The 16368-nt window shown below is 51.1% G+C and overlaps 1 protein-coding gene across 4 annotated transcripts in view; it reads left to right on the top strand.

Moving 5' to 3' along the window:
* BCR (BCR activator of RhoGEF and GTPase) overlaps window positions 1-16368 on the top strand; it is a 127567-nt gene that overhangs the window by 100630 nt on the left and 10569 nt on the right. For 2 of the 4 annotated variants that reach the window (XM_027044118.2, XM_053206387.1), the window contains exons 13-16: window positions 940-1044; window positions 1692-1766; window positions 5102-5199; window positions 7025-7156. In XM_027044118.2, the coding sequence (XP_026899919.1) occupies window positions 940-1044; window positions 1692-1766; window positions 5102-5199; window positions 7025-7156 (410 nt within the window). Of the gene's footprint in view, window positions 1-939; window positions 1045-1691; window positions 1767-5101; window positions 5200-7024; window positions 7157-9658; window positions 10549-13487; window positions 13746-16368 lie in introns of those variants that run through there. The other 2 variants (XM_027044119.2, XM_053206386.1) reach the window with 2 other exon arrangements.

The raw sequence follows: 16368 nt of genomic DNA, 5'->3' as shown, positions 1-16368 counted from the left end.
GATAGGGTGCTTGCTCCTGTCTGGGGCAGTCCATTCCCTGGGCGCTTCCCTCTCTTAGCTGTTCTTTCCTGCTTCTCCCAAGCTCAGAGCTGCCCCTGGTTCTGACTGGCCGTCTTCAGGGGTGGGAAGAGAGACTCTGCCACAGGTCCTGTTTCCTTCCTCTGCCCCCCAGCTGTATAGTTTGGGATTCCTGAGCTGTCTTGTTAAGAGGTTCCCATGTGCACTCTGTGTGCCCACTGTTCTGAGAGTGTCTGCAGAGAGAGCCAGGCTGAGCACCGTGTCCCAGGTGGACACATGCCTCTGCCCTGTCCTGAACTCCCTACCCTCCAAGCTTATCATCTGTGCATGTGCTGAGCCAGTTCCCCCCACCGCCACCCCCCACAGTGCCCCTGTGTCCTGGAGGACGAGGCACTCCTGGCAGCTCTGATGGCCGGTGCCTGCTGCCCTGCCCACCCATGCTCATGTCCCGGGTTTCCTTTTGTAACCAGGGGACCCCAACCATTTGCAGCATGTCAGCGTCTATTCTCTGCTCAGCACCGTAACAGAAATAAACCCCTTTTCCTCACTGGGTGGGGATGGGGAGCCCTCATTAGCAGAGTACAGGGCAGGGCTGTACTGGGTGTCTGTGGGGGGATACCCCACGGGAAGGTTCTGCAGGTCACCTCTCACAGTTGCCTGGCCAGCTCATGGGTTTGCAAGCATTATGCTAATCCCGTCCCCACCAGCCAAACCCAGCCTGGGCCAAAGCCACACCTTGCTTGGCCACTTACCAGCTCCTCTCATGGGAGCAGATCGCCCCCTCCTGGCCATCACAGCTCCTCACCAGGGTGTGGTACAGGTCCAGTGCAGGGACATTGGAGAAGGCCCTCTGGGTGTCCCTGGAGTCTGAGGAGCCATGCAGACTGGCTGGCTGATGCACCTGGGTTCCACTTTCTTCAGGTTTCAAAAGCTTCTCCCTAACATCCGTGGAGCTGCAGATGTTGACCAATTCGTGTGTCAAACTTCAGACCGTCCACAGCATTCCACTGACCATCAACAAAGAAGGTGGGCTGTCCTCACAAGGGCTGCTGTCCCTTTCTGCTGCCAGCACTGTCTGTGAGACCATGGGTTTTCATCCTGACAGAATGTGTGTGCTGCATAGGGCCTGTTGGCCCCTCCCAGGGGTAGATGGGATGGGTCAGGGGTAGTCTGTCCCCATGACTTTGTGCCTGGTCACATGACACATCTCGGATCCTCTGTGCTTTGGGTTTGGTCCTGCACCCCTGTCCTCCCAGCCAGGCACTTCCCACCCACACCTTTGGTCATGCTGTGTTTTGCATTCACTTGCACACACACTTATGTACACTCATTCCCGCTCATAGGTATGTGCTTGTGCACATGCACACATGTCACATGCCACTCCTCACATGACAACATGCATGTCACATGACACACCCTACCCCTCCCCTCTTCTGTCCTGAGAACCTTACTGTGTTTCAACCCAGTCCCTGGTCTGCCTGTGTTGTAAACCCAACTCAGATCCTAAGACCCCTGAGACAGAGGCTACAATGGTTATGTTTCTGGCTCATGACATCACCTGGCCCCATGCTGAGCAAATGGCAAACCCTCCCATTGAGGGTTGATTTTGAAGCACAGCCTGTCATTTGCCTCCCTCAGGAGAACGATGCTCACCTCTTTGGTCTCTTGCGCAGATGATGAATCTCCGGGGCTCTATGGATTTCTCAATGTCATCGTCCACTCCGCCAGCGGCTTTAAGCAGAGTTCAAGTAAGTGGTTACTTTGAGGAAGAAGGTGACAGGGCACCAAGCTGGAGGCTGGGGACCCTGGAGCCAGGGTCGTGGCTCAGAATATCATCAGGTGCCTTTGGCCCTTAACCGGGTGAGGTCCTGTGCTGGTTGATACCCAGAGTGGACCGTTGCCTTCTTTGGTCTGTGGACGGGATGTGTGAGCTGGTGAGTTGCCCCCTGCAGGCGGGTCTTGTAATTGCAGGCACTGGAGTTTTCTGTAGCCAGGAAATACAGCCTGAGTTCCAGGCAAGGAGGGCTGCAGGGGGAGCACTTTGACCCAGCCAGTAGAGTAGATTTGGCTGCTGACAGCTAACTGGTTACCCTTTTCATCCTTCCCCTCCCAGGCAGGGAACGCCTCTCAGCTACTCAAGCTGTCAGATCAGTGAGGGCTGGTTGCATTTCAGTCCAGGGTGGCACATACTGTGTCTCTCAGCATGGCACTCCAAACAAGTCCTCATCGTCCCTCTTAGGAGGACAGAGGACAGGCACTGTGCTATTGACCTGTCCCACTGATGCTGCAAAAATAAACAAGAAATCCCTGACAAGCCACAGCATAGAAGACAATATTTACAAACCATATATACATGATAAGGGACTTGTATTCAGAGCATATTAGAGAACTCTTAGACCTCAGTGCTAAGGAGACAAGCCAGTTTTTTCAAATGAGCAAAAGATAGGGGTGCCTGAGTGGCTCAGTTGATTAAGCGTCCGACATCGGCTCAGGTCATGATCTCACAGTTCGTGAGTTCGAGCCCCGCCAGGCTCTGGGCTGACAGCTCAGAGCCTAGAGCCCGCTTCAGATTCTGTGTCTGTCTCTGTCTGCCCCTCCACTGCTTGCACTCTGTCTCTCGCATTGTCTCAAAAATAAACATTAAAAAAAATTAAAAATAAAATGAGCAAAAGATTTGAATAGACACTTCACCAAAGAAATACAAGTAGCTAAGAAGCGCATGGGAAGATGCTCACGGTCATAGGGAAATGTAAACTAAAACCACAGTGAGGGGGCACCTGGGTGGCTCAGTCGGTTCAGCGTTCAGCTTCGGCTCCGGTCATGATCTCACAGTTTGTGAGTTCCAGCCCCACATCAGTCTCACTGCTGTCAGCACAGAGCCCACTTCAGATCCTCTGTCTCCACCCCTATCCCACTTGCACCTTCTAAAAAATCAACATTAAAAAATAAATAAATAAAACCACATTGAGGTTCCACTTCATGCCCCCCAGGATGGTGATGACCAGAAAGGTACACAGTGACGACTGTTGGTGGGGATATGGACAAATGGGAACCCTCAGACACTCCGCTGGTGAGGATGTGAAATGGTTTGGCCACCCTGGAAGACAGTTTCACACTTTCTTAAAAAGTTAAACACACCCGTACCACGTGACCCAGCAGCCCTGCTTTTAAGTATTTATTCCAGAGAGATAAGAACATGTCTGTATAAAGACTTGGATATGTCTGATAAACATAACACGTTCATCCATGCGACAGAGCGCCATTCTGCAATAAAAAGGAATGGAGTACTGATACAGGCAACGATAGGGATGAACCTCAAAAGAATTATTCCCAAAAAAAGACACCAGGTGCAAAAGATTACATGTTGTATCATTCCACATGTATGAAATTTCTAAGGCAAAATTTGGAGACAAAGCCTAGCAGGGGTTTCCTGGAACTGGGGATGGGAGGAGGTTTGCCTGCAGTTGATTCCAAAGGGCCTTTGGGGGGGGGGGGCGGCAGTGTTCTGCAACAATGGCAATGCTGATTTACTAAAAATCCTCAAACTTACAGCAGATGGATTGTACAGTGTGCAGATTTTACCTCCATTAGGTTGTCACATAGGTGTAATTGTCCCCTGGGAGCACCTGCTCCACACCCCTCTCACACAAATGCTGGTGTTTTCAAGGGTTCCATCTAGGCCTTCCTCCCTCACTGCATACACTCCCTCTTCCTAGGCCCAGGGACCCTTCCATCAACAGCGCAGTTGATGTCTGGAACTGCCTCTCCATCCCCACTCTTCTCTCCTGGCCTCCCTCTATTACTTTCTGTCTGAGTCCCCAGTGTCCCACACTCTACGCTCCACATCCCCAAACTGAACCTATCACTTGGGCTCCCAAACTTGTTTCTCTTATTTTATGCCCTGCCCCAGTGAGAGGTGCCACCCTCTCTGCCCTGTGGCTAGGCCAGAAACCACCATCTGGTTCCCTGGCCATATCAGTAAGATGACATTCTCTTTCCGTGGAGTTTCCTCATTACCTCTGGCCACCTGCCCCACCCTTCATCCAGGCCCTGGGAGTGGCCTCCTCCCTGGTCCCTACCTCCGCTCTCCCTGCACCCCACAATTCTCCCAGCAGTGAGCTGTTTTTGGTGCCCCATCCTGGCCTGCAGCACCCTTTACCCCAGTTGACCTAGTAAACTCACAGCAGGGTCTGTGCAGGTGGTCGGCACTTCCCCTAGCCCCACCCTTCTCTGTGCATCATCCCCCTGATGGTGATGGTACATTTATCTCTGCCCAGGTCATCACCCATAGGGTTCTGCTCACAGAGAGGCTTTAGCCAGGATTTGTCAAATGACCAGGTGAGCACACGTTCTGACAGGTGCTGGTTCAGCTGTACCACGGGGCGGAATCTGCACGTGAGGTGCTGGGGCCCATGCTGGCCACTGGTGTTTTGCTTCATTTTTTCCAAATTTTTATTAAAATTCTAGTTAGTTAATGTGCAGTGCAATATTGGTTATTGGTTTCAGTGTTGTTTTATTTTGAAAAGAAACTTAAAGACTTTTTTTTTTTCCTGATTTTGAAAATGTCAAGGAGCAAGAACTCCTGTCCCCTTCAAGGCCAACTAACAGGAAAAAATTAAACTTAATAGCACACACGCTGGGAATCTACACAGACATGGAAGTTACAAAGACAGGCAAAATGAGGCATATATGTCATCCTGAACCTAGGAGAAGGGGGCAGAGGTCTGGGGCTTCAGAGGAAAGGAATGCACTTCACAGGACGACAGGAAGAGCAGATATTTAGCAACTAGATGTTTGCCCTGCCTCACCAGTAGGTCACTCAGATTAGGTTTATCTCTGCTTATAACCCTTATTCTGGGAAAGACCCCCCAATTTAGATTCTTCTGTGTAGTTACAGGAAGGGCAAAATTTCTCTTGAGCCCAGATGGTCTTGATTGCTCTCAGCTCAGAATGATCTTCAAGTGGCCCGCCCATCTTGGGGCAGCCTGCCCTTGGCCCCCTACAAAAATAGCCCCTGCTTCTGATAGAAAATTCGGGTAATATGGAAAAGTACGATCATCTTCCCTTTGTTGCCCTCCCACAGATCTGTACTGTACCCTGGAGGTTGATTCCTTCGGTTATTTTGTGAATAAAGCCAAGACTCGCGTTTACAGAGACACAGCTGAGCCCAACTGGAATGAGGTGAGGCACTACTTCCAGGCAAGTCTTGTATGTTGGCCCTGGCTGGCAGGCCAGGATCTTTTCCATGGGGAGAGTCTGAACACCGCCCCCACCCCACCCGCCCTGGGCTCCCTAATGTCTTTCCTCGCAGGCAGGCGCCTCCGCCTCCGCTGCCCACATTCCACCAGCATTCCAGGAATCTCCTGGGAGGAGGGGGGGGGCGACCAGTCCAAGAGATTTTATCTCTGTGTTCCTGAGAATCCAACCCCCTTCACTCCCCATCACAAAGAAACAGCCTATTTTTCTGGAGAAGGTTTTGGAAAAGAAACTTAAAAGGGTTTTTTGTGCTGCCTTTGTTATTGCTTAGTTTGACTTGGTAGATTTCCGTACTGTTTTTCCTCGGAAGTTGGAATGAGCTCTGTAGCCCTCTTGGTTTCTGGAAGCCTGGGGCTCTGCCGGGGGAGGGCTGGGGTAGGGACCCTACTTGCCTGTCCCGAGTGTTGGATTTGTATAGTTTGCTGCTCTGTTCTCCTTCACCTTGGAGAGCTGTTGTGTAACTTGCTCACCATCTCACCTTGAGCCTTTGGGAGTGTGGGAATGATTATAGAGTAGCCAATATTGATGAAGTCCCCAGATCTGTGAGAATGCCATTTCCCAGTTTCTAGAGTAGCTAGGAAACTAGCCTAGGAAAGCCTCATGCTTGAGGCTGTGGGTGGAAAGCAAACCACCTGCTCCCTTGGAGAAGAAGAAGCTAAGACCAAATGGCTGTCTGGTCCACTTTGGGTCATGTGGCTGGTAGAGCCATGGGGCCAGCACCCAGCTCTCCTTTCTTGGCATCCATGACTCTCATCATCAGATTTGCTGCCTTAGTAGGACTGGGGCACAGGGAGCCCATAGGATTGCCCAATCATTATAGCTCTGGGCATCTGTGCAGAAAGGGTGATGGCTGCCGTGACAAGGGAGCATCACAGCCAGACGGATCCATCAAAGGCTTTGCAGAGAGTAAATGAGCATGACCTGACAGGGGCAATGAGGGAGGGGTTCTGGAGGCACCAGCAGTAGAGGCTCAAGGAACCCAGGCATGGAGGATTCCAGACCAGCATCACCTGGTGGCCACCCTGGGTGTGCATATGGATCATCAGGGCTGTTACACATTCCTGGCACACACACACCCTCCCCACCCCCATGCAGGCTCAGAAATATCTCCTTTCTTTTCCCCCACCCTCTTCCATTTCCCCACCATGAACCTGTGCCTGCAAAAACACTGGTGTGAAATGTAGAATTTACTGAAGACATCATGTGGTGATGGAGGAGAAAGTCAACACCACACATCCCACAGCAGACAACTCGAAAACCTATAAGAACGGTTCTTTCCTCTCCTATATCACCTCCATGGGTCGATTTCCTTCCCCGCTTTCAAATAAACTTAATTTATAGAGCAGCTTTAGGTCCAGAGCAGAAAGGACAGAGATTTCCCATATGCCCACTGTCCCCAAACATGCACAGCCTCCCCAACTAATCAATGAACCTACACTGACATCATTATCACCCAAAGTCCATAGAATATCTGCATTTATAACCAGCACCCATGAGCTTCTGATGCAGGGGGAATGGGGACTGCCTTTTGACATACTAGCTTAGGGAGTTTGGATTCAGTGTGAGAGGCATTCTGAGCTTCCAGAAGCATCCAGATTGAGCCACAATGGGATGCTCACAGGGAAGTAGCTTCTGAGGGTCTTTGTCACAGGACTAAAGTAAGCAGGGTCTCAAGTCATGGGTCCTTTTGGGGCAGCAAGGAAGTCATTGGACCTGTTAACAAGGGACTTTCCTTTCTTGGGGCTTACAGGAGTTTGAGATTGAGCTGGAAGGCTCCCAGACCTTGAGGATTCTCTGCTATGAAAAGTGTTACAACAAAACAAAGATCACCAAGGAGGACGGCGAGAGCACAGACAGGATCATGGGGAAGGGCCAAGTCCAGGTGAGGCTGCCGCCCTCCTCTGCCCCCTGCAGAGTCCCTCTGCCACCACCGCGTGCCCCCCCCCCACCTCCGACACAGCTTCGTACACCTGCCCCTGAACCCGCCCACACCCTCCTCCAAATGCTCCAGTTTCTTTCCCCATTTGACCTTCTGGGACACTGAGGTTGCCTGGCTCCACAGGTTGGGAGTGGTTGGGGGAATTCCTGCCCCTCTCTCTGTTTGAGTGCCTGTTATGCCCCATCTTGCCCCCACAGGAAGTTCAGTTTGACTTGTTTTGCAGCGGGGGCCTCAGTTCCTCCATAGCCTTAGTTAGCAAAGTCCAAAGGCAAAACGGTGAGGCGGCGCTGTGGGCTGCAGTTAGCAGTTCAGAGACCATCTCAAATTGGAAAAAGCACAAAAATCCTGGAGTCTACCCGCCTGACATCTTCTCTGTGGCTTCTAGACCCGGCTTCCAGGGGGTGCAACTGCATCCCTAAGCAGGGCAGACACAGCACACACACCCCCCACCAGAGTTGGCATAGAAGCCCCCTGATGGGCTAAGAGTAAGTGTCCATACAGGACGAGCAAGGAAACCCCAGGTCCTCAGTGAAAACCATGCAGGCCCTCAGTCCTTCAGAAGCTTGCCTAGCCACTGGAAGCCCACCATCAGCCCTTGTGCTTCTTGGCAGACAGGAGCTGCGCCGCCTGCCTTGTGTTTCTCATGGCCTCACCTGTGCAGTTCTGTGCCCCATCGGGGGAAACCCTGATATCCACATTCCTTACAGGGCATCTTACCAGACCCAGCTGAGCAGTTTCCTCCCTGCCCTGCCCTGGAGGTGGGCACTGACTGTTCCACTCCTTTCAGACCCTCAGATCCTTCGACAAAGCCTCCAGCAGGAGTGGGCTGGCTGGGTGTTCCAGGTGTCTGTGGGAGAAAGAGGCTCTCCATGAAGCCCCACCTCCCTTCCCTGAGGCCAAGAAGTAAAATTCTTTTTGTGCTGAAATACTAAGCGGTAGGAATGAAGGAGAAGGATGAGTCTCCCCTGAGTAATTGGGGAGGGCCCACATGCATTCATTCAGACCAGCAAGTCCTCCCTGAGCAATGGCTCTGGATCCCCTCTGTTTTACCAGGTCCTCAGGACAGTTTTCACACTGCCTGTTTCCCCACCCTGGAAGCTTATTAGGGAACTCAGTGGCTCAGGGTCTCCAGGGACCCACTCCCACCCCATACCTTGAGACCAGGTCTAAAAGTAAAAATGCTCCTCTGACCACCTTATACCTGCCCCCCCGCCCCCCCCCCACCACCACCTACCTGCCAGCAGACATCACCCAGCCAGGGGGCAGACACTACCCCCACACAAAGACACAGAGAAAGGAAACTAATGAAGCACCTCCCCACCCCCGCGCCACATCCCATACCTTCCTAGGAGAGCAGGTCCAAGGCCTCAGCTGACCCTACAGACAGGACCTGGGGCTGGACTCTCCTAAGGTGGGCAGTAAGACCAGCCTGGGGCAATACTCCAGTGAGCCCACTGAAGTGTGGGGTGCATGTTGGGGGGATCAGTGGGGCAGCCTTGCCCAGCATAGGGAAAGCAGGATTCTTGGCCCCTCTCAGAAGATGTAAGTGGGGCACAGGGGGTCCCAAACAGACCAGGTTTGCCACTCACTGCTGATAAAATCCAAAGGCACAGAGAGGAGTGGTGGTGAAATAGGGAATTTATTTCAGAGAGGCCAACACTGGGAAGACGGGACTAGAATCCCAAAGACTGTCTCCAACGTGCCAAAAATGCTTCCAGGTTCATATGAGATAAGTGTGGGACAAAGGTCGGTGGGCGTATGCAGGTGGGCAGTGATGGTCAGGTGAAGCATTGTCTTGGGGTCAGTCATGTCGTGTCTTGCTGACATCAGGATAGTCCTTATTACTTGAGGGGTAGCTTCAGTTCTCAGGGGATGCTTTGCTCGCTAATTCTTTTGCCGTAGTTAAGAGATGAGCTGGAAAGAACTTCATCAGTGAGGAAGTACGGACTGAGATCGTAATGGAGGTAGTTGAAATCCTCTTTCAATGGGCAGAGTCTGTGTAGGCCAGCTCCTAGTCCAGGGGCACTCAGTGGATGTCTTGGACCTGAGTCCTACCTGTGACTTAGATGCTAAGGGAGAAGGAAATGGTTCCTCCTTGCTCCCCATGTGCCTGGCACACCATTGAGCCAGTTGTAGGGTCTTGGTGGCAAAAGGCTTCTGGGTGGAAGAAGCAGAAATGCAAGCCAGTGCTCTTCAGTTGTTCCACTCTTAGGGTCCTATCCAAGGATCTTTGACGAGCCAGGTACCTTCCCCAACCAGGGTCACCCCCATGAGCTCAGCATGCGTCGCACCTTGACCGATACGTACACCCACTGCAAAGTTGGGGTGATGCTTGGGAATGGCTCGCATGCCCAATGCAGACACTCACCACTCTGCAGCCCCCCAGTGTCCTTGAGACATTGACCCCCCAGTGTCCTTGAGATCTAACTCTGTATTTCCACATAGATTGCGTTCACCTTCTTGGCTTTACGGAGAATCCCATGGATTGAATCAACCACATCGTTGAGCCATTCTGCTCTTAATGGACACTAAGTTTTCCAGATTTTGCTATTCTGTGAGCATGCTGGTGCTGGACATCTTTGAAAACTGACATGTTTTGGCATTACTGGGCAACAGTCACAGCTTGGGCTCTGCTCTGCTGCTTCACAACTAATGTGTTCCTCTTTCTACCCCTCCCTTCTCCCTCTCCATGCTTGCATCTGTTCCAGCCTGGGCATCCCTTCTCCACACCCAGCCCTGACCCCCATCTTGCAGAGCCCAATGGCGATCTGAGGATGCAGACAGGCTGGGTGTCTGGCCCCTTTTTTCAGCCCATTACACAAGGCTAAAGGAGGCTCAGATTCCACCAACCTTTGACTCAAATCATCCAAATTCTCCAATAGGTGACTCCTTCCAGTAATCCAGGAGGCAGTGAGATTTGAACCAGGGCCTCTGAGCACTGGTGGGTAACTGGGGGGTCTCAGTGGAAGAGAGAAAAGAACAGATACTTGTCCTCTTCTTTTATTGTATTGAGACCTCTTTGGAAACCCTTTGCCACATTACTGCCGGATATAAGCAAAATATTCCTCCGTGCACATAACCTGTGCTCTCAAACACTCTCGGACACACGGACGTGTCAGATGAGCACCCTGTCCTGTCCCAGGGAAGAAGACAGCAAGTGGTGTTATGGGGGCTGGCTTGGGGCATCTCCAAACTCTGGCTGTTCTCTGCCCCTTTCTGCCATCTGGCCCCAGTCTGCATTTCCCCTCACAGGTGCTTTGAGAGGTGCTCCTCAGCAAATAATCTCCCTTGCTTTTCCTTCAGTAGGACAAGATGGGACAGGAGTAGAGGACATGGACTGTCCTCTACTTTTAGACATGGACTGTCTAAAAAGAAAAAAAATTACAACCTCATTAGAACAGAAAGGTGAACGATGTTCAGCGGGATACAGGTATAGGGACCACTGCAGGGGGGTTTTGCAGCAGGGGAGAGAGATGGACCCCCAACTCTGACTATAACAAGGGAAGGGGGAATTTATAGACAAGGAGCAGGGTGTGGGGTGGGGGGGGGGTGGTCATCGATTGGAAGTTACTAAAAGGAAACATCAGGGGTAAGGGAGATTCTGGCTAAACCTACCTAATGGGCAGGCCAGGGCAATCAGATGTTACTGGGGGCTGGGGCGGGGGGAAGAAATGAGGAATCTGGTTAGACGTTGAGGGTAATCCGCTATTAAGGATATCGAGGCATGGTTTTTGCTAAAATTGGGCTCTTAGGGAAATTCCCAAGAATGAGGTCTATTGGAAAACAATTCAGAGGAGCCCGACTGGTTTGGTCAAGGGGAGACTCTGTCCACTCCCTCAGCCCCAGTGTGCCTCCTGTGACCTGGGGCAATTCATCACTGCCTGTATAAACTTGTTTCCTCAATGTAAACTGTAGTCGGGGGCCACGAAGCCGGATGTGGAGGCCTTCAGTGTCAGCTGCCACTGTTATTATTACTCATTGTCGTCACTGTTAGTGGAGAAGGCGGGCTCTGGCTCCACTCCTTCGTCTGTGTCTGCTTCGGTGGAAGAGATGAGTGAATGGGAAGCCTGGCCGCTGAGCAATCATTAGCCAGGAAGGAATCCCAGCATAACCCAAGGTCCGTTTGTGACTCACAAAGAGTAGGCAGTGGCCAGCCTGGCCCCTGAGGACCCCCATTCCCGTGGGGGGGGGGGCTTGTTTACAAACCCGGGATCCCCAATACGAGTAGGAAGGAAGTCAGAGGAAGAGCGGTGATGACGCCCTGTGACCCTAGCCAGGCCTCTTTCTGCCTCCCCCAACCCCCACAGACACTGTTTTCTGTGTGGGGCACCCCTAGGGGAGGGCATTCGTGACTCTAGCGGGGGGACAGCTTTCCTGAGTGGGGGCTTTTCCCAATAATACCAGGCACCTTCCGAGTATGCCATGTGGGACAGACATGTAGCCCTGCCCATCCTGTTGCTGGGGTAGGGGAGGTGGGAATAGCATGGCCTTCTCCTGCAGGTGCCTTCCACCCCCACCTGCCACATGCTCTTTGACTCATAAGTTTAGTGGAAAGCCCTTCCTGTGAGGTGGAGAAGGTGCAGCACCCTGGGAGTATCTGAGGGGGCCCAGGAGAAGCCCACAGCTGGCCAGAAGGGCAGAGGCCAGGCAGGTCCGTCCAAGGGGCCAGGGACAGAAATCAAGTTTCCAGCAAAGCTGCTCACATGCCTGTCTGGGCAGATGGTGTCAGAGTCATCTGGGGAGCTAGGGCCTGATCTCCCAGAGCTGGGGTCCTAGATCGGTCTGGTTTTACTGCCTTACATGATGGTGGTGAGCTGAGGGTTCAGGAACCACTGGCCTGAGTCTGAGGTTCCAGCTCTTGCTCTTCAGATGACTTGGCAGATCCCTGCTTCCCCTCTTAAATGATGCAGTCTCCATGAGAGGAGAACGGAGGGATGAGCCAAAGTCAGCTGCTCAACTGACTGAGCCACCCAGGCACCCTTCTCTTCTCCATTTTCAAATTTTCTGTGTTGTTTGAACCCCCTACCCTATTCCTTCTTAGTGATTAACTTTATATCAAATCCTAGAATATTGTCATCTGCCATTTCTCCTGATATTTTGTGTGTCTAGCTGGGCTCACGACTCACATTCCAATGGGGACGTCAGAGTTGATTTTTTTTTTTTAAACATTTTTTTGTGAGTTTTGGTTGAGACTGGGGCCTCAGATCTCTGGTCTGACCCTTATTTTATTCGAAACTGGTACTTAGGGCTGTCTGTATGTGGTTTCCCAAACTTCTCTGCTAGCCTGGGTTGTTTGCCTCACGTGTAGAAACCTGGTTGAATACAGACCGACAGGTCCAACGGTGCCCCTTTCCAGGGGTGCCCTGGCACCCACACTCCAGCCCTCACCAAGACCTCACTGTAAGGTCTGCCCACTCACGGGCAGTATCCTCATTCGACCACCAGTTCTGTGGCACTTGTGCCCCAAGAGCCCACTGAAGTGCCCAGCAACAGCTGTATGAATGTGGAGATGCCACCAACACTTGGACACGCACGTGTGCAGCCACACCACTGAGTATGCCAACCCGAAACTGGAAAGAAGCTAAGTGCCCATCAGCTGGTGAGTTCATAAGCCAAGTGTGATATATCCGTATGAAATATTATGCAGCCAGAACAAAGGAAGGACATTCTGATACACACTACATGAATGAAACTTGAAGACATAAGTGAAAGAAGCCAGACACAAAGGGATAAGTAATATATGATGACACTTACATGAAGTATCTAAGACTGGCTAATTCCTCAAGACTAAGAGTGGAATAAAAGTTACCAGGGGCCAGAGGAGGGTGGAAATGGGGAGCTACTGTTTCACAGGTATGATGTTTGGGATGATGAAAACGTTTTGGAGATAGGTAGTGGTGGTGATTGCACAACATTATGGATGTACTTAATGCCATTGAACTGTGCACTTAAAAATGGTTAATTTTATGTTATATATATTTTACCACCATTTTTTAAAGAGTTAGCATGTCATGGGGTGCTTGGGTGGCTCAGTCAGTTGAGCGTCCAACTTCAGCTCAGGTCATGATCTCACAGTTTGTGGGTTCGATCCTCAGGTTGGGCTCTGCGCTGACAGCTCAGAGACTGGAGCCTGCTTCGGATTCTGTGTCTCCCTCTCTCTCTGCCCTTCCCGCACTCACACTCTGTCTCTCTTTCAAAAATAAATAAAAACATTAAAAAATAATACTAATAAAAATTTAAAAAAAAAAAAAAAAAACAGTTAATATGTCCACAGGGTACAGGAATGGACATGGGAGCCCAGACCCAGCCACTTGCCCTTTCATGAAATCCCTCAGCAGAATGACAGCCCCTGTTCGGTGCAGCATGGTGGAAAAGCCACTTTCAGAAGCCTCTTACAGCCACCCTTTGGAGCCTCGGCACCCTCACCTGTAAGAGGGCAAGCGTCTGGCTCTCAGCAGTCCCCAGTGACCAAATGCTCACTCTGTGCCAATATGTACTGCAACGCATGTATATTAAATATGTTTATACTGTATGTCTTATAAACACATGTCTTGGCCCTGAGATACCACAGCGAATGAAATAGACAAAAGCCCTGTTGTCGGGGCTGGTGGGAGAGGCAGACGTCAACCGAAATAAGAGTAAGAGCTGTGGTCAGGTGGGAAGGAGATGGGGTTTGGGGGAGATGTGGTTTTCAGTTCGGTGGTTGGGTACAGCAGGTACTACTACAAGGGTACCGAGAGGTCCAGCCTTTCATTACAGGGGATTACCTCAGGGCCATGCGCTGTCCACCCACACAGCCATTCACTGTGCCAGGGCCTCCTATTATTGGGGGGAGGGATGCCTTCCTGGGTGGCTGGGGGTGCGGTGCTCAGAGATGAATGAGGTGCAGCCTGCGTTGGGGGTGAGCAAGAGGAGAAACCAATGTCCCCTCTTAAACCATCTTGGAGGGAGCAGGTCCAAAGTGTTTTTTGCATCAGTAACATAAAATGGGTGATGATTGTTTTTAACAAACATCTGAGGAAGATTTTTGGCTGTAGAAGTTACGAACATGTAAAAACATGTGAGCAAATCCTTCTTGTACAGATTTCCCCAAGATTTGTCCTGAAGAAGCATACCACTACCACCGTGGAGAAAGTGTGGCCATGTGACCTGGACCCTCCTTGCTCAATTGAGGTCCAGTTTGGGACCCTATCTTTTTTTCTTTAGCTGGCATACCATAGAATGCATCCATTATAAGTATACGATTCAATCATTTTGGTAAATTTACAGAGTTGTAGAACAATCACCAACAATCCAGATTTAGAATACAGTAAAACCTTGGTTTGCAAGCATAATTCGTTCCAGAAACATGCTTGTAACCCAAATCACTTGTATATCAAAGCAAATTTCAAGAACTGCTAGCTCAGTTGTGATCATGTGACATTCGGCATCACGTACTACTCGTGTTGCAAGACATCACTTGTTTATCAAGTTAAAATTTATTAGAAATATTTGCTTGTGGAACACCCTCAGAACAAGCTATTTGCAATCCAAGGTTTTACTGTATTTCCATCCCCCAAAACGATTTCCTCATTCCCATTTATAATCACTCACTATTCTTACCCCCAGACCCAGGCTGATCTGCTTTTTGTGTATAGATTTGCCCTTCCTGCATGTTTCATGTAAATGGAATTATTGTATATTTATGTAGTCTTTTGCAACAGGCTTCTTCCCCTTAGCAAGTTTTTGAGCATCCCACACATCATAGCAAGTATCGGCCCTTCATTCCTCATTATGGCTGAATCATATTCCATTCTGTGCATTCATTTACCATGTTTTATTTATCCATTCACCAGTTGATGGACACTGGGTTGTTTCCAGCTCAGGGCTATTACCGTTAACGCTTCTGTGAACGTGGGCACACAAGTCTTTGTGTGAATGGATGTTTTCATTCTTCCCGTGTGGAGACCTGGGGGTGGAAATGCTGTGTTGAGCAGCCAAGTTTAGCTTTGTGAGGAGCTGCCCTACTTTTCCAGAGTGGCTGCAGTATTTTATATCCCTAACGGCAGAGTCTGAGGGCTCCTGTTTCTCCACAGCCTAACCAACACTTGTTACCATCTGTCTTTTAGATCATAGATGTCCTGGGCAGTGTTCCTTTATCCTTTTAAGTGATGCTGGAGCCTGGTGGGGATCAGAGAAGGGTAGCAAAGAATTAAAGATGTGGTTGCTAGAGCTCAGGAGAACAGATTGTGACAACAAAAGCAGAACCGGGAGACCAAATTTCCCTCCCGGAGAGATTTCTCCGGGCAGCTCTGAGAAGTCCCATTCCAGGGAGTAGCTTCCAGTGCAGACATGGAGCTCAGTAAGGGGCCCTGGGGAAACCCTGCTGGACCATCCTGGGCAGTGACAGTGGGCACAGGGGGAACTACAGTCTACACAGAGGCTAATGAGGAGGGAATGGGCATTGCCTCCTGTGGACTGTTTAGTCCTGCCTCTCAGGCTCAGGGTAATAATGCCTGGTCCTCAGCAAAGCCACCTGGACACACGGGGGCAACCATCTACCAGCCCCACTGCCCACTGTTGTTCCTTCGAGGCCCCTGCCTCACCCAACCCCGAGGAGACAAGCAGGAAACCATCCCTTCCTTCTGAGAACACTGGGTGTGAGCAGACACCCCCCCACCCACCCAGTCCCTGTCCAGTCCTCCAGCACCCCTGCAGCAGGCACATTCCTCACTGAGACCTTGAGACCCCGAGGGGCCCCCACAGGCATCAGAAGCACCATTTCCTGGTTCTCTCCACTCTGTCATCTATTTTTCCAAATCCCAGTCCCCAGCTTGTTTACTTCTCTGGTCCTTTAAATAGCCACATGAGAGCGCGTGCCAGCCTTGAATGTCGTTTGGGACTGGACTGCACTGAGCCTTGGGCTTCATCATCGTGTTATTCTTCATGCTCCTTCCGCTCTTCTCGGCACAGTCTGTTCTTTGGAGCTGAGCCAGCATGGGGTCGGTCTTTCCCACTGGAGCTGCCGCGAGTCCTGGGGGCTGGGTGAGGAGCTGCCTGGCAGCGCCATGGCCCAGATCTGCACTCTGGAGGCCAGCTCGTGCCACAGCCTGTGGGGCCAAGTAGCAGTGGGGCTGGACATTGGTGCTGGTGATGAACGATGGCACTGAACCCCC

Source organism: Acinonyx jubatus, chromosome D3 (genome assembly GCF_027475565.1).
Source record: "Acinonyx jubatus isolate Ajub_Pintada_27869175 chromosome D3, VMU_Ajub_asm_v1.0, whole genome shotgun sequence".
Classification (NCBI taxonomy): Eukaryota; Metazoa; Chordata; class Mammalia; order Carnivora; family Felidae; genus Acinonyx; species Acinonyx jubatus.
This window is presented reverse-complemented; position numbering and strand designations above follow the sequence as displayed.